Source organism: Ursus americanus, chromosome 7 (genome assembly GCF_024610735.1).
Source record: "Ursus americanus isolate L20-20 chromosome 7, mUrsAme1.1.p, whole genome shotgun sequence".
NCBI classification, from domain to species: Eukaryota; Metazoa; Chordata; class Mammalia; order Carnivora; family Ursidae; genus Ursus; species Ursus americanus.
The window spans coordinates 22,690,752-22,717,214 of NC_142133.1; the positions used below are offsets into that span (position 1 = coordinate 22,690,752).

The 26,463-nt window shown below is 39.1% G+C and overlaps 1 protein-coding gene across 1 annotated transcript in view; it reads left to right on the top strand.

The window, feature by feature from the left end:
* Positions 1–26,463, top strand: part of EML6 (EMAP like 6) — a 275,854-nt gene that overhangs the window by 93,737 nt on the left and 155,654 nt on the right. The window contains exons 3-5 of the mRNA XM_087863403.1: positions 17,164–17,323; positions 21,415–21,513; positions 24,380–24,448. Coding sequence (XP_087719529.1) covers positions 17,164–17,323; positions 21,415–21,513; positions 24,380–24,448 — 328 coding nt within the window. The remainder of the gene's footprint in view (positions 1–17,163; positions 17,324–21,414; positions 21,514–24,379; positions 24,449–26,463) is intronic.

Consider the following 26,463-nt stretch of genomic DNA (forward strand, 5'->3'; position numbering starts at 1 on the left):
AAAATCATTTCCTATGACATGTCTGTGAATATGAAGTAATGGGTGAGGTTGGCCTGGACACTGAAGTGCTGCTTGCATGAGCTTTCTTTTAAAGGGAGAGTTTATTCATGCTTGACTCCCCCTTGTGATGTCATACCTCTGCTCTGAGGAAGGGCATGCTTGTCTTTTTTGCCAAATAATAGAATATAGATAAAGCTTTTTTTCTCCTTGCTGAACCATTTGTGCTGAACTAAAATACAAAGGAAAATTGGTGACCTTGAATTAGGCTTGTTTGCTGTGTTCTTGGCTTTCAAAGACCCTTTCTTCATTTCTGTTGAACATTTTTGCTATACAAACTATTATAAGGAATCTAATATGCAATTTTTCAAAACCAATATCACAAATGTGGTTATTTTTAATTTTGTACCTAATTTAGTTAGAAAGACATGAGGCCCTGTGAATTAAAATGTTATGTCAGTATGGCACTTATAAAATTAGATTTTAATCTTCTGGATAATTTTAAATAAATATTTTGGGGAACTATTCACGTTGAGTACAAATTACATTTTTCATGATCTTTCTTTCTTTCTTTCTTCATGATCTGCAGAGTTTGTGACAGGAATTATATGCATGAAGTGTGCCTATATCATTTAATGTGTTCTTTCACCTGACTTCCTCTTATTCAGACATTTGGAGCTATGTGTGTTGACTTATTTATTCATTCAGCAAGTGTTTATAAAGCATCCTTTAGGCGCCAGGCACTGTGCTGATCCAGTGTCACTGGTGAGAAAACAGACTAAAATCCCTGCCCTCTTGTAGTTAACATTCTTTAAAAATACTGGTAGAATTATAACTAGCGATCCCAAAAGAGAAAGAATGAGAAAAAGATAATTATTTCAGTTTTTATTTTCCACATCTAAAAATCAAAATAAGTAACCTATCTCACATGTTTAAGGTTTTAAATTCAGTTCACTTGGTAAAAAATAATTTTAGTTGTCATGCTAAAAGACCTGGAAACTTACAGCTTCTATTGGTTGAGTGCTCATTGAGTCCCAAACCTTGTGCTAAATGTTTACATTTCCCCGTTTAGCAGATAAGAAACTTGAGGCCCAGAGAAAACCTTATTTAACTTTTGACATTCTTACAGTCAGTAAATGGTAGAGTTGAGATCCAAACCAAATGCAGGTCTATAGGACTCCAAAGTCAGAGTTCTCATCCATCACACACACTTCATCCAGAGTCACAGATCAGGAGCGGAAATCAATGAAATCACATGTACTCAGAACAAGATCTCAGATGATCGCCAAATCTAGAAATCACAGACTGCACAAAAACAATGATCTAGGTATAAGTTGGGCATCAAAAGCTAAAGATACGAAAATAAAATGTGATTCACCTAAGTCTGTGCTGAGTGCTTCCTGTGCAAGGTGCAGTGGTCTGCAATGTGTATGTGGATGAGAATGTGTAAGGCTGCATGGATGAGGGTAGGTTAATGAGTGTGTAAGTATATGTTAGTGTATGTGCATTCATGTGCTCGTGTATGTGTGGTAGATGGTGGCATTGTGAAATAACAATCAACAAATCAGGCTTATAGTTCACAACATGAGATGCATGTTTAAAACAGGTCTAATCATGATTCCAGATAGACTGTAGTAAGTGCAGTGAAGGATTATGAAGTGATTTCTAAACACTAGCAAGGAGCGTAAATCAGAGCAGTAGTAGTGAGATTGCAGAAGGGACAGACTCGTGTTTTAGAAATGTACAAAATCAGATAACCTGAACAACTCTCCCACTGAGAATAATTAAAAATGCTGGATAAAATATTTAAAATATAATTTAAAATTTATTTCTGAATAAGCTGGTAAGTCAAGGAATGCTTAAAGGCCAAAAATGAAGTGAAGGTTGAGACCCAGAGAAAACAGTCAGTATTCAAGATGGTCTTTGCTCTGGGGCATAAGCTAAACTCTGGTGTTCTTGAGCTTCTATTTGGATGACCTCATGGGACGTTGGTGACAGAGGAAAAAATGGTCTAACGGTAGATGCTGGTACAGTTAGAACCCCAAAGACCTGGCCCTACATTGTAACAGTAAACTAGAAACAAAACAAAACAAAGCAACCTGCTTGCATAAAACATTAGTGAGGAAAAGGGAAATAAAATCTCCTTTTTGAAAATGTATGATCATGTGATGGCTCTCATATAGTTTTGAAATACAAATTCACACTGCTTTTGTGGTCTGACGAAACCTCACACAATGATCCTTGCACACTGGTGTCCCCAAGTGCCCACAGAAGCAAGTACAAGTCTTCTAGAGGAATGTACTTTTTCCCTGAGTCTCAAAAAATTCCCACAGATAAAATTCCAAGAAGCATGAGGCTTCAGTTAAAAAAATAATCAGTATATACATATATATAATATATATAAATAAGAAATATATAAAAAATATATATACTATATATATTAAAAATGAGTATGATTAATATGTTTAAAGAAATAGAATATGGGATTAAAATACAGATTAGGAGCAAGACATTATTTAAAATAACTAAGATTTGAAAAAGAATCTATTAGAGCTTTGAAATAAACAGAATTAAAAAAAGAAGTATATCTGAATAAATGGTCTAGGACAGAGAGGTTTAGAAAGGTGGAGAATAGAGTGAGGAGTTATATTAGAATTATGTATCTGGTGGAACTGTATTTCAAGAATAGAAACAAAATAAAGAAATTTTCAGGTAAAACAAGAATTTTTTCAGACCTCCACTAAAGAAATGTAAGGGATGTACTTAAGATGGAAAGAATGATCTGAGATTGAAATACCTGAGAGGCAAGAGAAATGAGAGCAAAGTAATTGGTAAATGTATAGATAACTAAATAAACATTGACTGCATGAAACAATAATAATAATAATAATGTCTAAATTGTATGTTAAAAAATGAGTAAAATAACGGTAGAATTAGAATGTGAGCACAGATAGGAGTTAAAAAGTGTTCTTAAGTTCTTACATGGTTAAAGAAGAAGGTACAGGTAATGCTTAACTTTAGATTTTTGTAAGAATGCATGTTAACATTTCTAGATTAATCCATAATAGAACAATAGAAGACACAACAACTTTTAAAAGAATGGGAAAACAACTTTTAAAGAATGGGAAAAAATGAGAAAAAAAGAAATTAAAAAAAAGATTTAAAAGGGAAGAAAAACTAGAAAACAAAAAACAGGATGAATAATGCATAAAATAAGTGGCAGACATAAATCCAAATATCTCAATGATTATATGAAGTACAAATAAACTGTATTCTCCAGTTAATAGATACAGATTTTCACCTGGGATTAAAAAGATCCAGCTATATCCTTTGTAAGAGATATCCCTAAAGGTTAAAAATGCAGAAAGGTGGACGGTAAAAAGATAGAAAGATATACCAGGCAAATTCTAGCCAAAAGGAAGCTTGTATGGTTCAATTAATATCTTATAAAATAGACTTTAAGCATAATCAAATACTAGGGATAAAGAAAGTAGCTACATGATAATAAAGTGGTTTACCAGGAAAAAAAAGGCCTAAGCTTGTATGTACCAAATAACACAGCCTAAAAAATAAAATGCAAAACTCAACAGACCTACTTGGAGAAATTGATCCATTCACATTGAGTGGGAGATACTGGTATTCTTTTCTGTGGTTAATAGATCAAGCAGCAAAAACAAAACAAAACAAAACAAAACAAAACAAAAAAACAAACCAAAACAAAACATCAAAGGAAGGTACATCCCAAGAGACATTTCTGAGGTTGGCTGTCATCTTTTGAGAACCCAGTCATCAGAAGGGTACTCATCTTCCCTTCTCTTTTGGCACAGCAGAGTCCAAGCTATAACTAGTTTTTGCCCCTAGAGCCTGGAGGTCTAATAGCACTCTTTGGCACCTGGTCTACTAAGGGCACAGGTGCTAGATACTTGCTCAGCAGTTTCTTAAGGAAATCACCCCTTCTTTATACTAATTCATACCCACATGCAAAAGCCAGTCTGCTCATTCTGGCCTCTTCTCTCTGGGCCTCTGGGATCCCATATTTTTGCTTTACCATAGAGTGCAGGTGCCTCAAAGATAGATGATCCTGCACCCCATTTTGATTTTTCCAGATTGCCCACATTGCATTGAAGGTGTCTGCGGTGATGAAAGACAATGGTAGTGGAAGGTGGCATTGCTCTGTAACCATCTCTACTCAATAGAAACAGATATTCTTGCACATCTAGATCTCAAAAAGATTTTAATTAGTCATTATGCCAAGTTTAGTGTTAGCTCTACAATGATAGAATCCCAGCTGTTCAGAATTGAGGGTGGTGGTTAAGAGTCAAGCGTGGACTTCTAGTTCCGGCGAACATGTGGGACTGAGATGTCAGATGCATACCTTCCCACCCTTCCTGCTCCTCTCCAAACACATAGAAATGCTGGAAAAAATATGACACTTAACATAAAGACAGAGCAAAAGGGAGGAAAAGAGGGGAAGGAAGAGGAATAAGATAAAACCAAAGGGAAGTGCTATCAACCAAGAGCAAAATAAAAACCAGAGTTCTAAGTGCACGAGTTGCTCTAGTGTGGTACCCCTAGTTCCCAGATGCTCAGGGGGTGGTCTTGGAAGTAATAGTTCCATAAATATAAATTCTGATCACAGTCAACTAAGTCAACTAGGTATGCAAATATGGCCTTTATTAGGAGACAGTGGGGCTTCAGCTCAACCTAATGCTTAGCCTTAGAATAGACTTGAGGAAACAAACTGAGGGCTTCAGAGGGGAGGGGGGTGGGGGATTGGGACAGGCCGGTGATGGGTATTAAGGAGGGCACATATTGCATGGTGCACTGGGTGTTATATGCAAGTAATGAATCATGGAACATTTCATCAAGAACTGGGGATGTACTGTATGGTGACTAATATAACAAAATAAATATTATTTAAAAAAAAGAATAGACTTGAGGGTTTGGAGGTTGAGGGTGGCAATAAAATTTAGGGATCTTTTCTAGCTTTATTTTTGCCTCATACCCTCATCAAGCTGCCCCAAACCCTCCCCCAGCAGCTCCAAGTCCTCAGGTATGAATTGGATTTAAGCATTTACCTTAGACACCAACTGGTACTAAAGTTGCCATTGTCAATGCGTTGCAGAATACCTTGCATTTCAGTCCAGCTGGTTAGGGAATTAATAAGTCAAAGGTTAACTCTGCATGGTCAAAGAACCAAAACAACTTTAAGATAGTCGTTTTATGGTGCTCTCACAGAGCTGTGCAATTCTGTAATTAAAAAAAATCGAAACTGGCCACTTTCCCGTTTAGATGACCATCCACATGGAGGAAGTACTTCCAGGGTTCTCCTCATCCTGGAGTATTATAATCTCATAGGTGTGAAATACAGCTGGTTACCTCTCCCTGTAGTTCTGACTCTCCAGTCACAAATGGAGCAGCACCATCTGAAATGTTTAACGTAGAACATTTTGAGGAAACGGAAATGATGAAATCATTTAGAATTCAGCAGTGGAACAAGAGGCCATTTAATACAGCCTTGAGATCTTGTGGCTCAGTTGGCATGGTGTTAACACAGTTGTGAGGCTTGCCTTGCACCTTCCAGATCCTTTGAGAATATAAACTAGCAAATAAGGCTTACCCTGAAAATAACTGCATGCTATTTTACAATAGAAGTAGAATATTCCAAGAGCAGAACAGATAGAGGTAGTAGCATTTTGCCATCTGGCAAAGCCACTAGACCAGATGGATTCACTAATGACTTCTCTAAAGTATTAATCAGACCTTACTGAAACACATGACTGGCATATTTAATTATCCTAAATTAACAGGACTTCTGCCAAATATAGCCCTCAATGCTTGAGTCATGCTCCTTACTTGAAGAGGAAAAAACAAGATGAATAGCTTCAGAAAGCTGGGTTTCATGTAGACCCCTTTCATTAGTGAAACTTCTCATTACTAAATTGTTGTGCTACAGTCTTAAGGCAGTATTTCTCCTTTTTCAAAGAATGAATTGTAAGACAAGCCATGCTGATCAAAATCATTTTATCAGTAACAATTGTACTTGATGAGAACATCTGGGGGTTGATAAATCTGATATAGTCATCAGATATCCCTTCCTACTTCCTGCCTGTGGAAGACTTCTAAACCACCAGATACATTCTTTTTTTTTTTTTTTTTGCGTAAATAAGTCAATTTTTGTTTCTCTGTAATTGTTTTTTTATTTGCTTAATTTTTATATTTGTATCAAAGCAATATAGATACACAAATCAAAGATTACTGAATGCCTTATATAATGAAAAACTGTCCCTGCCCCACCTTTTCCCATCCCCAATTTACTTTCCAAAGGAACACTTTTGATTCTTAGGGCTGTTCTTTTTTGTTTTGTTTTTGTTGTTCCTGGTGGTTACCTCCACATCTCAAACCAGTAGGATTAATTGCTATTTTGTGATTAATCCATTTTAGAATCCAACCCATGACTGACTTCCTTCCAGGATACTTGAGAATGTAGTTTACATATATCATTCTTGCTTCTTTCCTTCTCTTCCCCAAAAGGTTATTTCATTATTTTTAATTCCCTTAACATTTACCTTTGTAACTTTAAGTTATATTTTTATACCTTTATTTTTGGAGTCATCAACTTTAGATAGTATCTGTTGGGTCCCACCTTTGTATGGTGAAGATATTGGTGTGAATATTCCACTGAATACTCTAGGATTCTTTCATTCAGTAATAATGGTTTTGAGTCATCCATGTTGATGTGTGTGTCAGTAGTTCATTCCTTTTTATTCCCGAGAACAATTCCATTGTGTGACTATATAATAATTTCTTTATCCATTCACCCATTGATGGCTATTTGTGTTATTTTCAGTTTTTTGCTATTATAAATAAAGCTGCTGTGAAATTTGTATGTACGTCTTTGTTTAGACATATCTTTTTTCTTGGGTAAATAACCAAAAATGGAATTGCTAGATCATATGGTAAGTTTATATTTAACTTTATAAGAAACTGCCAAATGCTTTCCAAAGTGATTTATCATTTTACATTCCCATCAGCAAGGTATGTAATTCCAGTGGCTCTACATCCTCAGCAACACCTGGAATGTCAGTCTTTTTAATTATAGTTGTTTTTGACAATGTCCAAGTCTTTGGGCCATATTTTAAATTTGGTTGTCCTCTTACTATTAAATCGTAAGCATTCTTTATGTATTGAGGGCAAAATTCCTTTGTGAATTTTCTTTACCAGTCCATGGCTTTCCTTTTCCTTTTCCTGATGGTGTCTTTCAAAGAGCAGATGTTTTAATTTTGAAGTCCAGTTTATCATTTTTTTCTTTTATGGCTTGTGTTCTTTGTTTCTTCTCTTAGAAACATTGTCTTTCAAAGGTCGCAAAGTGTGTGTTTTTTCTATCAGTTGTATACTTTTAGCTGTTACACTGAGATCTCTGGTCATTTGAGATAATTTTTGTGGTTGATGAGAGGTAAGTGTTGAGGTTCCTTTTTTCCATGTGGGTATCTAATTGTTCCATTACTATTTGTTGAAAAAAACTATCCTTCCCCCTTTGAGTTACCTTAACATCTTTGTTGGAAATCAGTTGACCATATCAGCGTGGGTCTATTTCTAGACTCAATTCTGTTCCATCAATCTATATGTCTATCCTTAACCAATACTATTCTGTCTTAAATATGACTATTTTCTATGAAGGCTTTACACAGAACTTTCCCTTCTATTAACATTTTTACTCAGATTTACTGATTTCGGTGGTTGAGTCCGAATTCTCTCACTGCCAGTTGTGACTGGATTACAGTTCCAAAGACTGTTCTTGCCTCGGATATTTTCTCCTTAGAATAACTTCTTTAACAACCAATCTTGTCCATTGCATGTAGTTCTTAACCGTTTAATTCTCAGAGGGTAGTGTTATTTTTAAATTTTGAAGGTTAGTTCACAATAACTCTATGGAGATGAGTTTCCCTGGTTAAGAATGTCAGTCCTCAGGGGGGAAGAACGAGTTTCACGTATGTTTGTTTTGAGCAGACTCTATCACGTGGCGGTTAATAATAACAATACCTATATAGTGCCCGATAGATTTTAAGCACTACTGTTTTAATCACCACCTTAGGATTTATTAAACCCTCACAATTTTACCTACCTTCTTTCTTGTTGGTACTGTTACTATTCTTATTTTATGGAAGAGAAACTGGGGCACATAGAAGTTGAGTAATTTGCTGAAGGTGATTTGTGAGAAACTATTTTGTGCCAGTAAGTAGAGGAGATACGCTTCAGTGATGTACTGATGACTGTTTAATAAGCAGCTCTTCAAGAGAAAAAAAAATGTATGCATATACCCTTAAAGGTTCGCGATACATTTTACTGGTATAAATGATGGGTGGCACACAATTTACAAATAATAAAAAAGTATCCGCCTTATTGTAAATTCCATACAGCCAATCGATTCTCATAGAATTTTTTCATTGATTTTTGTTGAACTCATGCATCTGTGGCCAAACTTTGGTTGCAGTTCAACTATGATCTGACAAAATCGGACAAGGAATGAATGCTTGATTTCCTGGTTCAGAAAAGAAGTCCCTCACATCATTGACAAATGAGTGTAGTTCTGACATGAATGTTGGTATTTTCAATTATATTGCTAAGACATATCTTTTTACTTTATATTATATTTATATTATACAATTATATCACTAAGACAAAAGTGAAACAACAAAGACGTATATCAGCACTTCAGTCATTTGTCAATGATGTGAGCAACTGCTCTGCCGAACTGGATGATATTTTTTGAATATTGGAAGATTATTTTCTCAATTTTTTGTGTGATTCACAATTTAACAGCTACAGACATGGCACCTTTTTAAGTCTATTCTGCATTACTAACATTTTATCCTTCTATGTCTTAAGTGTAGACAACCAACAACACAATAAATCAAGCCTTTACTTGTGGTATTTGTTGATTTCCATGATGTAAATACTTCCGCAATGGCTGATTTCAAACCACTCACGTGACAGTACTGAAAACAGAGTTGTGAAGAGATGTGCAGTAGCACATCATTCTATAGTATTTCTACCATAGAGAGAGGAGAATGGTAAATAACCTCAAGATAATAGTCAAATGTAGTAAAATCATTAGGAAGTAATGAGTTTTAGTATGTATTTTTTTAGTTGTAAGTTTATATAACTTAATATTTGACAGTGGTTGTGTTTAACAATTGATCCCCAAAATTGCTATAATTTAACAGCTCTTTCTGGTCAGTCTGAACTGGCTTCAGCATGTCACTGCCTGCTTTGATCCCAGGCAGCAAAACCACTACGTTCTTAACCACTCTTCAATGTGGTATTAAAGTATTACTGGAATATATTTCCATAATGATGCAAGTATGGTGGTACTAAGCATGCAAGATATATTTCGTTTCTTCATTTTTCTAAATCACATTAATTCCCATTAAATGTACCACTCATCGAGGTTGTTGAGAAGTCCAGTTTGAGGGATCTCCATGCTCAACCATACAGGTACCCTCAGGCTCACACCGGTCAGGACATGGCAATCAATGGACCACTGGTAGTCTGTCCACATTGCCATCACTTCCATTCATCCTGCCCAGGCCCACCTGGAAGGCAGGGCCCTCCCTCTCTGTGGTATCAGATGAGATCACAGCACCAGTGATGGCACTCTAATGCTAAGGGCATCTTGGGGGACAAAGACTAGAGCCCAGCCACCTCCATCTGTGGCCACGTTATCAACAGGCTGCCGTGTTCAAATAAAGCCTTCCTTTGCCTTTTCTTCCTCTGGTGCACGTCCTCTGAGGCTGGCCACTCCCTGTCCAGCCCAGAGAGCAGCTGCCTCCCCACTGCTCTCAGATAGTTCAGCCCAGTCACCCAGATGCACTTAGGCCCCCAACTTTGGGAAATTTCTCTTAGTGTTATCTTCAGGGTAGGCCGGGAGAAAGTTTTCATGCTTTCCTAGTGAGACTACTTTTAAAAAGATATAATAACATTAATTTATTACTGAGAGAATCACTGAAGTAGCCTAGGCAAAAATGAAATGAGGCTTTAAAAAGTAAAACTGGGGGAGGGAGTGCCTGGGTGGCTCAGTCGATTGGGTGTTGGACTCTTGATTTCTCAGGTCATGATCTCAGGGTCCCGTGTTAGGCACTGCACTTGGCAGGGAGTCTACTTGAGGATTCTCTCTCTCCTTTGCCCCTACCCCCTCAAATAAATACATTAATCTTAAAAAAAAAAAAAGTAAAATCAGAGCCTCTTGGCTGGCTTAGTCAGTACAGCGTGCAGCTCTTGATCTTGGGGTCGTGGGTTCAAGCCCCACGTTGGGTGTAGAGATTACTTAAAAATAAAATCTTAAGAAAAAGTTAAGTCAGAATCATGAGCATTTTTTAAATGCTGCACTTGGAACAAGTACTCAAATACAATTTTTTGCCTTCAGGAATCAAGAATGATTAGTGTTGATTAGTGTTTTCTGTTTAACCTTTATAAGCAAAGCTCCCTCTTTCCACGACCCTATTAATTCTCATCTCCTCATACAACATATTTGGAAATCATCTTGATTTCATTTGACATCAGAAAGACATGCTTTTGCCCTCCCGGCATGCTGGAGAAACAAATCAATTCCTTCTCCCAGATAGGGTGATGAAAGTCCTTCTCTGCAGTGCTTTCTATTGCTATGGTAACAGAAGATGGGATTTCCCAAGGGAACCAGATTTTTATATACACAGAGAAAAGCAGTTCTCTAAAAGCTTGATCCCTTTTTTGTTGCTGCGTGTATAATACTATCAATGCAATAAACTGAGTACCAAAGGAAAAATAGAATGACACCGAACCTTTTCATATAGGTGTGGACTGAGACCTCGATTGTATCGAGACCTTCAGGGAAAGGGAGTCAATTTTTAAAGTTTTAATATTGCAGCATTGCTTTTATAACTATAATGATGTGCAAGATTTGCAAAACGGCAAGTGTTCTTAGAAGAACATAGAAGAGATTTGATTTATGGATTTTCAAATGGCAGATAGACTTAACATCTGAGTAAGTAGTATCAATACTTTCAGTCCCAGAAAGACGTAAAACACTGTGATATGGTGAAGAAGACAACGGGAGACTCAGAGTAGAACAGATATGTTGTGTAATGGTGCTTTCCACTTCTGCAATTTTCTCCCTGGAAAGTACAGAATAGTTGGCCGTTTCATAGATGAAATCTTATCAGAAGGAATTCAGGAGGTATGATTCTTTCCATGACAGATCCTTAATCGGATAAGGGGACCTAACTTTCTTTAATCTGTTGGCTCATCTAAAGGCATTACTGTAGGGTCCCTTTTTAGGCTCAGGGCACCTCTGGAAGGAGCGAAGAACAGTTTGTAGTGTGCGGCGGGGGGTGGAGTTGGTTTTATGTGAGGAAAATACATACATATATAAACATCTGTCATTTGAGTGCTTTTCAACTAAAATTCCAAAGATGTTTTGGGATTAGGAAAAAGCAGATCCTGCTCAACGTGACTTTTCTGGAAATTCTTGCATTCCTCAGTGCAGAGGTGTGGGAAGAAGGGAATAGATACCTTGATGGCAGCTTCCGACGTGCTTCCTGTAGATGTGCTTCTGCAGCCGTCCCATCTGACACCTTACTTACATATTCCGCGTTGCAAATTCAGAGATTAAAGCTTGTTGGTTTTCCCCCGGTCCCTCATGAATTTTAAAGAGTATGTTGAAATGATATGACAAATTTACAATAAAGGTGAAGTGCCACTCGGCTGTGCTCTAAAAGATACACAGATACCGTCATCCAGTGGAAGGAGTGACGTTTCTGAGGAGCTGATGGGAAGGTAACAAATGAATAAAGGTTGTTCTCTGTTCTCTCTGTTCTTGACATGGACACGGATAAATAGGAACATTATGACTCATTTTGAGCAGTCAAGCTGCACGCAAGCCAGAGAGGTGAGGTCAGAGAGTCTCGGCTTACAAAAGGGGAAAAGATAACTGATAATGTGTTCAAATGGCAAAGGAGGAACCTGGGTCACTGGGTATCATGCACTGGGAATAGATGATGTAAAGAACAGCATGAAAGGACGTCTGACAAAAAACTAAAAAATAAAAATTTCCAATGTGAACTTTTTAATGAATGTGATAAATTTATGGGCCTTGATATGAAGGAAAAGAACAATAACGAGAGTAAAAATACTTGAAATCCATAATGGGATGTTTTTGGGTCACACCACTAATTGAGTAATTTAGACTAGTAAATTATTTTGAAGGCCTCTTTCACTATTTCTTGATAGCTGTGTATTTCATCACCCTCACCCCATTCAAGGAAGTGAGAAAGGTTGGGAAGCCTGAAATTATATTAAGAACAACTGCCTGGAAGAGTGAATTTTTTAAAATTCCGGGTATTTCAGGACCCCAGGAGTCTACCAAATAATCTCAAACCTTTTTAAAAAGATTTTATTTATTTATTTGAGAGAAAGAGAGAAAGTCGGGGTGAGGGGCAGAAGGAGAGGGAGAATCAGACTCCCCAGTGAGCAGGGAGCCCAACGTGGGGCTCTATCCCAGGACCCTGGGATCACGACCTGAGCCAAAGGCAGACACTTAACCGACTGAGCCATCCAGGTGCCCCTATCCAAACATTTTTTTTTTTTTTTTTTTACTTTCCAATCATTGCTTTAATGATTTTTTATTATATTATGTTAGTCACCATACAGTACATCCCCGGTTTCCGATGTAAGGCTCGATGATTCATTAGTTGTGTATAACACCCAGTGCACCATGCAATACGTGCCCTCCCTACTACCCATCACCGGTCTATCCCATTCCCCCACCCCCCTCCCCTCTGAAGTCCTCAGTTTGTTTCTCATAGTCCATAGTCTCTCATGTTTCATTCCCCCTTCTGATTACCCCCCCTTTCTTTATCCCTTTCTTCCCCTACTGATCATCCTAGTTCTTATGTTCCATAGATGAGAGAAATCATATGATAGTTGTCTTTCTCTGCTTGACTTATTTCACTTAGCATTATCTCCTCCAGTGCCGTCCATGTTGTAGCAAATGTTGAGAACTCGTTCTTTCTGATAGCTGAGTAATATTCCATTGTATATATGGACCACAACTTCTTAATCCAGTCATCTGTTGAAGGGCATCTCGGCTCCTTCCACGATTTAGCTATTGTGGACATTGCTGCTATGAACATTGGGGTGCATATGGCCCTTCTCTTCACTACGTCTGTATCTTTGGGGTAAATACCCAGTAGTGCAATGGCTGGATCATAGGGTAGCTCAATTTTTAACTTTTTAAGGGACCTCCACACTGTTTTCCAGAGTGGCTGTACCAACTTGCATTCCCACCAACAATGTAGGAGGGATCCCCTTTCTCCACATCCTCTCCAACAATTGTTGTTTCTTGCCTTGTCTATTTTTGCCATTCTAACTGGCGTAAGGTGGTATCTCAGTGTGGTTTTGATTTGAATTTCCTTGATGGCTAATGATTTTGAACATTTTTTCATGTGTCTGTTAGCCATTTGTATGTCTTCATTATCCAAACATTTTAAACAGAAGCTGTGACCCAGCAAAGTTTTGCTTAGGTCTCTTGACAGTGTCTCTGACCATCTAGGGGGAAAACACTCATTCTTTATTTTCCAGTTCCTGTTTAGAACCTACTGCGCACGTCAGTGTGGCGAGACAATATGGCAGCCATGATCGTTGGCATCATTTGCTCCCTCTTCGGCAAGCACTTTATTGCCACTCTGCATGTGATGTTCCGGGAACGGGGTGTAGAGTGATGGAAACAGCCCCTGCCCTCATGGATCGCACTGTCCAGTCAGACCCTCTTCTTCACAGCCCTGAGGACTGCAGATGTGGTGCTAACCTGAGGGATCTCCTCGGTTTCCTCACTGAAAATTGGGTTAAGCCACCTTTTCCCAGAATCAGACCTCAGGTTTTAAACTCTAATGCTGCAAGTTCTGAGTTTAAAAGTTGCCCAAGCAAATAACTTCAGGCAACTTTGACATGCTCAGGCTTTTCTTAGCCTTCAGCATCTGAAAACTTTTTCTCTCGTTCCCTTGAGTACCTCTTGACTCATCCTTTTTCCCATCCGCTCTACCCCTCCTTACCTCACTGTCACCTGTTCCCTTATTGGCCTCCTTGCCTCTTCTCCTAACACTTCTCACCCATCTGTCCTTCCCTGCTGCTGGAGTTACCTTACTAAATTATGCAACTGTTCATGCCCTGTCCTCTAAGAATGGGCACCGGTGCCCTACCTTCCTGGCCTGCTTAAAAGGGCTTACAGGGCTGCCCTGGCCTACCTTACCCATTTCTTTTTCTGCTACTCTCTGCAAGACTGAATTTGAGTATTGTCTTTGTACATGGATGTCCTTTGCACCTTTTAAATGTGTTATCTTTTTCTGGTACTCCTTATAAAGATTCCCGAGGATATATTTTCCTGCAAACACTTGTTAAATGGTGACGCAGATCCAGGGCACCCAGGTGTTTCTTATCCCAGGACTCCTCCTCCGGCCCTTAAAACTCCCGAGATCCCGTGGGTCGGGGCTTCCTCTGCGGAGAGTGGTGGCCGAGGCAGTGCCTGGGGCTGGAGCTGCACTCTGAGCTGCCTCTGACACGCAGTGCCTCCGGCTCATCCCGTCCCTACCCTGGCATCTGGACCTGCACTCACTCCCACACACATCAGAAGCGCACCTGTCCCGTGTTTGCCTTCCTGGGAAAGCCCACACTGCCCCCACCCCGCCCAGGCGCCAGCCAGGCCCACGGGCATCCCGGACCCTGTTCACAGGAGAACATTTGCTGATGGAGGGGCCTAGGGTGAAGAGGCCAGCCGACGCATCTCAGGGCGCTGTCACTTGGGCTGTGTCAGAGAAGGAGAGCAAAGCTCTGAGGCTGTTCTTCAGGAGAGAGGCTCAAGGAACCGGCAGCAGGGGTCTCCTGGGACAATGCTAGACAGCTTGCTGCTGCCAGGAGGAACAGCTGGCCCTGAGGATGTGCAATGACAGTTGCTGAGGCCTTGGACCTTTGCAGGTATCGGTTGGGCCCCAAGGGCCGCTGCAGAAAAGGGCCTGTGTCTGAGTCCTTCCTCCTAGAAGGTCATAGACTTGTGGCTGGGGGTGTGTGCATTTCACTCCCAGGTTGTGGCCTCAGGCGGTACCGCCCTTGTATAGCCTTTGGGCCAGAGCCCATCCCCACACCTGGCCTGGCCCCTGGGACGAAGTGCCCCACACTGTGACTCTGCGTGCAGAGGGAAGGGGCACGAGGCATCACGGAGATTGGGGTTTGCTTGACAGGTGATAGGAGCCAAACTTCTTACAGAGGAGTTCCGCGTGAGAGGCCTCCGGCACCAGAGGCACCCAGGTGTTCCTCATCCGTGTACTCCTTCACCGGCCCCGCAGAACTCTCCGAGATCCCCTTGGATCACGCTTCTTTCGGGCAAGAGGTGTGGCAGCAGCACCTGGGGCCTGATTGTCGGTCTTCTGAGCCGCCCCTGATGCTCAGTCCCTCCCAGCCCATCCGCTCCCTGCCCCTGCATCTGGCCCCACACTCACACCTTCCTCCCCTCTAGCTACAAAGCCACTATGCAGGCTCCACCTGCACCCTCTTTGTTTAAAAAGAAGAAAACAAAAACCTGACGAAGCACCAGCCTGGGCAGGAGAGTGCAGGCGGACCCGACCTCCAGTGTGGGGAGCAGTACTGTGAATGAGGACCTGGGCAGTGGGGGCATTGGGAACACCCCAGAAGACAAGCTGCACTCCGGTACCAGGGCCTGGGGGCGGGGGGGACCTCAGTGAGGAAAGGGGATAGTGCTCACGGTTGCATGCAAAAGACCGCAGTAGGTTTGGTGGGAGGCCCAGGAAGGGAGCTTAGTGGGACGAGGATGAGCTCATGGGGACAGCCTGGGGAGCTTGGTTGCTGCAGAACTTGGGGGAAGCACACATGGAGACCGGAGAGAGGCAGAAAGTAATCTGTGTTTGAAAGAGGCACTGTATCCACAGGGATATGCATATGTTGGTTGTATAAAAATGCCAGTTACACAAATGATGATAATGAAACTTGGCTTTGAGTGCTTACTCTGAGCCCGGTGCTGTGCTGAATGCTCTGTCTTCTGTATATTGTCTCCTTTTATGTTGTAATCCCATTACATAGATGAGGAACCTGAGGCAAAGAGATGAACATGCCCAAAGAACCAGAGGTAGTAAGGGGCAGCAGCGTGCAAATCCAGGTCTGCTTATAGAGCATATATTTGTATTAAAATCATGCTGAAAGTCGAAAAGGAAAAAAAATTGTTACTTGTGTAAATAGATGTTGAAATCAAAAAGGAAAAAATTTATTGTAAAGAGTCATCTAGTTTTTCATATAGGTAGTGTGCCTTTTAAAAAATTCTCAACACCATTTTTAGAAAGGCACAACTTCTTTAAACAATAATTTTAAAACATTAGAGTAATTGCTCATCTAGGAATAACAACGATGACATTTCTTCCTCTTGGCTGCTCCAGACTCCCTGAAATTCTAGTTGGTATTTGACAAAGTTTTATTTTGATTGCACTACAGAGGGAAAATGTTACACAAACCACAAGCATGGTAATTTGTGGTTCTCTTGGTGTTAGAGTGATTTATGTAAAATAGAAATTTTCATTTAAAATACATAATCTATGGCAACAGACACAGAAACAGCACTTGACTCTGAGGCCCCTCCGTGCTTTGAAATCCTAATGAGGATGGCTTCCAGAGCTTGTGCTAGCAGGTTTAATTAATTCTGAGAAGCACACTTTCTCCTAGCAACAGCTTTTTTTTTCCAAATTAAAGTCAAAAGCTAACTTGAAACAGCTGAGTAATATTTTCAAGGTTAGTAAGTAAATATCCTGACATAAAGCAATTATAGAACAATACAGGTTTTCTAATCATAAAATTATAAGCACAATAGTGTCTGATTTTCAAGGTGACCAAATAGGTAAGATCAGATGAAATTATTGTTAAACTGTGCTGAGCCTCTTTTTGCCATTCAGCATTTCCATTAGACCAATCAGGTAATTTATCACTTTGAGGACAGTTCAGACTCTTTCTCTTGAGCTTCTCTTGTTAGATGATGGAAATGAGAAACAAATGTGGATAAAAGAAAATGTTTTTCTTAACTTTGTTCAGGAGTATATGAAAAGAGCCTTTTTTTTCTCTTTTTTTCTTTTTCAGCCTTGCCTTACACCCAGATAAAACTCTCGTTGCAACTGGCCAAGTTGGGAAGGAACCATATATATGTATATGGGATTCCTATAATGTCCAGACTGTGTCTATTCTTAAAGATGTCCATACACATGGAGTCGCCTGCCTGGCTTTCGACTCAGATGGACAGGTGTGTATTTTTTTCCGTTTCTGTTTCCTTTAATGACTTCTCGCAGGTCACCTAGAATTACAGTGCACATTGCTTATAGGCTCAGAAGGTCTACTAACCCTTGCTGCCTCCCCTTGTCTGCCTCCTAGAATCCTCTTCTGTCAGATCCTTTTCCAGCTGTCACGCTGACACCCAGCTCTGGGTGGGCCCCAGTTTTGTTTCCCTCAGTCTCCCCATCAGTTGAAAAGCCTCCAGAAGGGAGTCATGGACTCAGGTTGATAGGATCCATTGTGACTCAGCATTTCCACTCTGTCTTCCATTTCAGCTTCCTAAGTTTGGAATCAGAGCTGGACCAAACCTTTTTCATAGACTTCAAACCCTGAAGATCTTCTTGGTTCCCTTTGCTTTTAGAGGATAGCGCCACCTCCTAATAATTCACGGAGAAGATTCTCTTTGACTCTTTACCTTGAGGTCTCTTCTAACTCCTGCTTCTCCCTGCCTACTCCCTGCAATTCAAGCAGCAGCTGAGTCTTGCGCGTTTGTGACTGTCTTTATAGTCACTCTCATGTGCGTTCTCACCTTCCCATTCTCTGCCACCGTCCTTTAAGTTCCAAATCCATGTCCTGCCTGACACTTTAAATAACCTCTAACTGGTCTGCACACCGTTAGTTGCTTTTCAATATATTTTACCAACTGAAAAAATTGTGAGAACATTATTTTATTATTATTTTTTAAATTACAGATTTTATTATTTTTTAAAAATTAACATATAGTAGTATTTGTTTCAGGGGTACAGGTCTGTGATTCTTCAGTCTTACAACACCCAGCACTCACCACAACACATATCCTCCCTAATGTCCATCACCCATTCACCCCATTCCCTCATCCCCCTCCCCTCCAGCAACCCTCAGTTTGTTTCCTAAGATTAAGAGTCTCTATGGTTTGTCTCCCTCTCTGGTTTCGTCTTGTTCCATTTTTTCCTCTCTTCTTCTATGATCCTCTGCCTTGTTTCTTAAATTCTGCATATCAGTGAGATCATATGATAATTCTTTCTCTGATTGACTTATTTCACTTAATATAATACCCCCTAGTTCCATCCATGTCATTGCAAATGGCAAGATTTCATTCTTTTGATGGCTGAGTAGTATTCCATTGAATATATATACCACATCTTCTTTATCCATTCATCTGTTGATGGTCATCTGGGCTCTTTCCATAGTTGGGCTATTGTGGACATTGCTTCTATAATCATTGGGGTGCTGGTGCCCCTTTGGATCACTACATTTGTATCTTTGTGGTAAATACCCAGTACTGCAATTGCTGGATCATAGGGTAGTGAGAGCATTATTTTAAAAACCCAAAAGCTTGGAGAACTCAGTGAATGAAGTCCACAGTTTATGGCTGGATATTCTAGGCTACCCAACTTTTCTAGCCTTGTCTTCACTCTCCTTATAGTCAAATTGGGCACGTCCGTGAGCTCCCTCTACCAGACCTTGCACTTTTGCCCCTCCAGCCCCTCCCTCATACTGTGTTTCTCCACCTCAAGTGCCCTACTCACCCTCTTTGCCCGTTAAAGTGATTCATTCTTCCAAGACACTTCAAAGATCTTCAAAGGACACATTTCCTGAAGCCTTCCAGGGATCTCCAACAAACTTTCTTTCTTGCCTTTGACTTTCAGCAACCTTTGACAGAAAATATTTGTTAATGTTACAGATGTCAATTACGTGTCAGTTTTCGAAATATGTTACAGAAAAGGCAGTCCACACACAGAGGGAGGGTTCTACTGCCTTCACTTCCTCACTAAGGCTGTGCCTTTTTTCCAGCCTTCTCTGTGATCCTGGGCCACCCTTCCTCGTATTTCTGCCAATTAATTTTTTCAGTCCAATTTTTGGCAAATTTCAAAGTTAATTCTGTAAGGGTATGCTGTGGAAAGACCTGTGAAATTATTATTCATAGAGGCTGACCATAGACGCTCAGAGGCCTGAGCGTTTGGGTCAGGTTGAGTGGATTATAGGACTTGAGCTTGTTTGCGGCACTTTTTAAACAATTTACATTTACTTAGTGTTTCCTGCTGTTTTGAGAGGGTAGTAATCATTAACTCTTTTTTCTTTCTAGAACTAGATTCACTACACATGTAGACCCCTGGCATACATAGTTTTTGATTTTACTGTGTAATCTCATCCAGGTTAGTCAGGGTAATGTGTCCATTCCACTGTGATTCCATTTCTAAGGAGAAATAGCTGGCTAGTCCCTTTTGTTCAGATTTGCAGTTATTGACTTCCTGACTAAATTCAATGAATGTCAGAATGCATACATAAGTACAGGGGTAAACGTATGCTTAGATGTGTAATTATATGCACATTCTCTGATTTTGGTTTTCTAGCAAACGTTATCAGAATTTGTTCTGAAGCATCACAAGAAAAATGTAATGCAACAGAAGGAAATCCAGCTTTAACATTGAGTTGTCTGTTAATTTGTGTTTAAATCTTAGCTGTTCTCTTTTAGGTTCCATTTGGAAGGGTGAGGGCAGGGGTGGACTGCACGGTACTCCACTGTCAGCTGAGAAAGATAACCTATTTGCTTGCTCTGATGGATTTCCTGGTTTGTTGATGCCTATTGCTTCAGGTCTGCCTTATTCCCCGGGCAGAGTTCACTGGAATTGAGTGATATTTAGAAAATGACAAATAGCCCATCACCTCTCAAATAACAAAAGGCAATAGAAATGCTTTTTAGGTAGCCATGGGGACTGTCACTACAAATGAACAAAATAGATTACTTTGGCTTTTCTTCAATCAAGAAATGTGGGTTTTACTTTAGTGCCCATGTTTATCACAAAAGAAAAGAAAAAGAATAAGCTAAATGGAATTTACACACTTCCAATTTTTCTTATATGGACAAAAATGCAACCATGTATTATAATTTCCATTGCTGGGATGCCCTGTTAGAACTTACAGCAAAGAAAACCCCCCACAAAGACCACCTTTCTTAAGGGCACATTTTTAAAGTTCCAACTGTGTACTTTTTCTACTAAACATGACTGATGGAAGCCATCTTTACTGAAGAAAACTGACTGATCCCTGCATAAAAACACATTTGCGTTTAGCTACCTGTGACTATCATTCTACATATGTGCACGCACACGTACACACTCAAACATGCGGAGTGAAATACAGAAGCTCAGACATCTTATTACTTGGATGATACTGTATTTTCAAAACCTTTTGACTTAAATTCTTTCACCAGTCCATATGATAAACCTACAAGGTAGACCTAACAAATATTTTGCATATTACAAATGAGAAAACATAATTTAATGAGGTTAGTTAATTTTGCAAGGTCTTAGGTGGCTCCTCACAAGTCAAAAGAGAAGCCAAATGAACTTACACCCAGTCCAGACCTCTTCCATTACACAGTGCTGTTTCCATAGGCAGGACATCCTGCTAGAAACTCCCTCTGCTGTTGGTGTTTCTAATACATGTTTTGATACTTTTGATTTTGTGTATATGTAAATGTGTTAAATGTTCTTTTCCCTCGAGAACAAATTCTGATATAAACCCAAAGAATTTAGGCTGGGAGATGAAGTACCAGATTACTTTTACCAACATGTTACCTGAAATGTGTGTGGAACTGTGAAAAATTAAGAATGAATGTAATGCTCATTATGGGTTTTCTTCTCCATGTGTCTGTCAAACCCTTTAATTTCAGCAGCTTGACAAGACTTTGAGACTATAGAATCCTAGACTGTCTTTACTCTCACATTAATATTTTAAATTTAAAAATTAAAAAATTTGAAAAAAAAATTTGAACAAAAATAAAAAATTTAAACCTTGCCTTCAAGTTGTGTTCCTCTGATACCAACTAGTTAAATCAGAGGCTTTGTGACAAATCATTTGTAGCTTTTAGGTTTTTAAAATTTCAGTATGTGCCAGTGAAAGTCATCTGTGATATCTTTAGTTGTGGACTTAAGATGGATTTGGAGAAATCATTTTTTTTGTGCATGTTCAGTGCTTGGCCCAGAGTAGGTCATCAGTGACCATTTGTTGAAAGAAGTGATGGGTAATAAGAAATGTGCCCATCAGTTTCAGCTATTAAATCATTGTTCTTTTTCTTAGCGTTTGGCCTCTGTGGGATTGGATGCCAAAAATACAGTCTGCATTTGGGACTGGAGGAAGGGAAAACTTCTGGCCTCCGCCACCGGCCACTCCGACCGGGTAAGAAGAGCTTGTCGGATCGAACCATGCGGTGTTCGTGTGAGGGAATTGTGACTTCACAATTCACAGCTTCCCAGAGTTGTCCTATTTTTAAAAGTAAATGTTCCATGTAAAGATTTTCCCTACCTATTCAACCTAAAAACCGACTTCAAACAAAATTAATTCATGATTAATAACGATGTCAGCATGATCTCTCCTGGTGATTGGATGCTTTCTTTAAATTGTTACAACTTTTCATAGACAAAATTTTTTGATATTGGCAGTTAGTGTCTTCATAAAATCAAAATAGAATTGAATTTGAAATTGTGTGTAAAGTTTAGATGTATTCGTTTAGAAATGGAAGTAGTTAGAAAATATTCACAAAATGTCTTTCAAGTCTACATTTTATTTTATTTTAAAGATTTATTATTTCAATCAGAGAGAAAAAGAGAGGGAGAGAGAGAGAGAGAGAGAGAGAGCCCACAAGCAGGATGAAGGGACAGAAGGAGAAGCAGATTCCCCGCTGGGCAGGGAGCCCGGCATGGGGCTCCATCCCAGGGCCCTGACATTATGACCTGAGCTGAAGGCAGACGCTTAACTGGCTGAGCCACCCAGGAGCCCTAGAGTGTTATACATTTTAACTTCTGATGAATATAATGACAACTTCGGGATTCCTTGTTATTTTGAGAAACTTGAATCTAAACTGTGGCCTGCTTCTCATCATATTGAAGTTGGCGTGATCAGAAATAATTCCATATAGTCGTAGCAGGCAAGATAGGGTATGAAGCAGGTCAGAAATCTATTTCTCCATTGTCTTACATAATTAAAATAATTTGACCACTTTATCATCTTGATTTTCTAATATCAAAAAAGTGAATTTGTATGACTGTCTTACATTGATTGCTAGTTTTGTATTTTTCCTCAGTGTAAGTGTCCACGCAGAATGAGGCCCAAATTAGATATTAAATTCAATCTCTCTTCCTTAGTGTGAACTCTAAAGTTTTTTTTTCATTCACTGATGGAGAATCATGGTTTTTAAGGTGACCCCCTAGTTGTTGCTGCACATTTGGGCAAATTGTACTCAGGATTGAGTTCTCGGGAAGTCCAGGGATGACCGGCAGTGAACTTCAGTGTTGGAAGAGGCCTGGCACCCTTCTGGTCCCAATGGTTCCTACCCCTGGCCCTGCGTAAGAATTTCCTAGGGAGATTTTACAGTATAGTGATGCTTGAGCTCTACTCCCAGGTTATTAACTTATTGGTGATTAATTGGTATTAACTTAGTTCTCAACGAATAGGTTGAAAATATTTGTGATGCTCACATTTTGGATATTACTGTTTCTGCTTATGTGATAATCCCATCGTATCTTATAAAGTAAATTGGATTAAACTAGATCAATAGGTGAATTTCTTACTGTTTTGTTACGTATTTTACACCTTCCACTTCGATTGTGAAAAGTGTAATGCTACTCGAGTGCGAACTCTCTAATTTTAAGAGCCTAGAATGTTTTAATGAAATACTGTTCTCTTAGAACACTGTTCTCCCAGACCCCATAATTTGTATCCACCCAGTTTTATTCTTTATTACTCGTGCCAATATGAATTATTGCTAGCTCCTTATGGGCAAATGATTATCTTCAAGATTATTTTAGTGGCTAAAATACTTAATGCCTAGCACTCATTTATGTAATGAGTGCTTTATAGCCTGCAAATGATTGTATATACATTATCTTAATTGACCTCCTAACAGAACCGAGGTGATGTCATTCATTTTAGAGATGCTAGGACTAGCCTGAGGCTGCTTAGCTAAAGTGGGCCTCATTGGAACTTGGTATTTGGACCAAGTGCCTTCTTCAGTGCTCTTTCTGTGGTCTATAATTGCTCCTTTCTACCTAACCGAAGGTTATAGGTCCTCCTTTTCTCTCTCTGATGATTGGTCCATATTTCTCCTTCCTACATGATGAGAAATTAGCAGCCTAAGCTCTTTCTCTGATTTAGACTCTGGCCCTGACAATTACTCCTTCTATTAGAGCTTCACAGAATGTGGTCCATGGACTGACTGCATAAGGATCTCTTGGGGTCTGCTTAAGAAAGCAGCTGCCTGGACCCAATTTCATACCCACTAAATCAGAGTCTTTCATTTGGGCTGGTGAAATACGCACTTTGAGCAATTACCATGGGTGATCTGACCCTCAAAATTGACAGAGTCTTCTCTTCCTTGTTCCCAAAATGGAAAATTGCCTGCAAACTATCTGGTAACTTTTCTTAAAGAATGATAAATAATATTAGTATTAGTGGGTGTGTTTTCAGTTCCTTGGAAAACATAAGATAAAACAGTATTTTGGGTCAGATCAAAATGACAGGCTAAAGGACTATTTCAGGTGGGCTAAGTTAGGTGCCAAATAAATGCCTCTGCCTTATGTTTATGAATATTCTATGATTATGAGAAAGTATTGGCCACACTGAATTGCAGTTGACCATTAAACATTTTCCTACTTGAATTTTGTAATTCTTTTTATTGTACAGTTATCTCAAAAGTATTTTATTATCATTGTATAGAGGTATAGAAAATTTGATCAAAAAATTATTCCAAGTCATTGCAATTTGTTTATCTACCCTGCATGGACCAAGTTAAAAACATAACACCAGTTTGTCTCATTGATTGTGATTATCATCTCTTTATTCAGGCCGAAGGTAGGTAGATGTGAGGTAGTAAAACATGTGTTGGCAACTCCTGACCCATCGCCAAGCCAAATCCCCAACTGTTCAGTCTACGCAGGTAACGTGTGTCCTGAGTGTTAGGATGGAGTCTTGGCAGTTGAACTGATATCTGAAAGAAGGCAAAAAGACATAAATGACCAACATAGCAATCTTTAATTTTTTTTAACAGATTTTTGATATTTCCTGGGATCCATATCAGCCAAACAGAGTGGTTAGCTGTGGAGTCAAACATATAAAGGTAAAGTAGTTACTTAAAGTTTTTTGGTAACTTGTATGAAAAGAATTTAAGGTGCTTATATGTATAATTTGATGTTGAGAAATGGCTCCACTTTACTTATTTATCTTAAATTTGGAGCCGTTTTACCTGCTTCTTTGAACGTGAAGCAAGCTGATATCAGCTGATGGGGCTCTTTCAGAACGGCAGTGTAAGGACCATCAAGTGGCGTGTCCAGCGGGCAGCTGATAAGAAAATTTTATGTTAATTAAATGCTAAACTGAATACTCATAGTACTTCTAGGATTTCAAATTTTAAAACAGTTCTGATTTTAATACTGTGATTTAAGTTTTTACATTTTGATGAATGTTTACACATACTGTCTACCAAAACTTTGTCACGTTGATATGTTCTTTTGGAAGGAAGGTACCATGTTGGGTTGGACATAGAAATAGAGCGATACATAGTACAAACCTACCTGGGTCATTGGTTTTTAAATGCCTGTGTCTTCCCCTAGACTACACAGACTGAATTACCACGGCTGGCCCAGGACATACCTTCAGCTATTTGCTTCTTTCTGTTTTGTTAAAATGTAGCGAAGTCAACACCATTAGTTTTGTTTACTCTGATATAGCAAAAATTTCCACTGGACCCTGGGATATGACCCAGGATCTTCTGTCCACAGGTTTGTAGCTAATAGAGGTTAAAGTTCATAAGTGAAAGAATGTAAGGATTACTTGCTTGACTCCAGCCCGTGTGGATCTCTGCTGGTACAAAAATGTTGCGTTTTTGTCAGAACAGAGTAGGTATCTATATTATTTCCCCAACCAATTCCTCCTGTTTCCCAGTTCTTTTGTTCTTCTTTGAGTCTAGTTTTTTAATGATGCTCCCCATTGTTCCTACTTTATTGTTAGAAAGGGACAGATGATCAAATGCTCAGGAATAAATATAATGAGGGATGCAAGACTTAAAACATATTACAAAACTTTACGGAGGAATATAAAAGAAGGCTTGAGTAATGGAGAGACAACCTTGGTTCTGGATACGATGTTTAAAAATTACAAACACATCATTTCAATTATATTCAGTACAAGGTCAGTTAAAATCTCTAGAAGTTTTGTTGTTATCTGACATTTCATTTTTTAATTATTCTAAGTCTGGAAGGATAAAAAAATGAGAATAACCAAGAACTTGAATTTCAAAAAGGATAATGAAGAGGAAGCTGCTCTAAGCATATTATAAAGTCAAAATAATTAAAATGTATCACACTGGGATAAGGATAAATAAGAACTACAACAACAACAACAAAAACAAAGCTGAGAAATAGACTTTAAAAGGGATAACAATTTAGAATAGTATCTTGACCAGTGGGCCCTAGGACAGTTTGTTATCTCTTTCCAGGGAAAAAAGTTATATGTTATTACTTCATACCATACACAAGAATAAGTTCTTTATGAATCAAAGAGTTACATGTTTAAAAACCTATAAAGTAGCTAGAGGAATATCTAAGTAAATGCTTAACTGCTCTCAAGTGCGTGAAAGGCCTTTCGGAAAAGCAAAGTAAGAAACCATAAAGAGTAACATAGTTTGATTTATATAAACATTAAAGCATTCTGTCTCTCTGCCCCCGAACCCTAAGAAACAAAAGAGGCAAACCACAAATGAGCAAAGTGTAAGCCACAAGCATGGTAGATAGAATTTGGGTTTGTCCTTGAAATGTCAAGACCTCCAACAAACCTGTACAATGGGCAAAGGACATGTATACTTGACAAAAATAGAAACATTGCTGGCTAATAGATATATGAAACCTCATTAATAAAGAGTAGAAATTTTAAAATAACAATGTTTTTATTTTTAATCCATCAAAATTATAATTAAAATGTACCCAGGGTTGGCAACAATTTAGTGAATGAACACTCTCAAGCCTTGGTGTTGGAGGGGGTAAATGAGTACCAGAAATGAGTATTTATGGTCTTTCAGTCCAGAAATTTGGTAATATCTATCAATAGCTTTAGAAATGTTGATATCCTCTGAGCCAT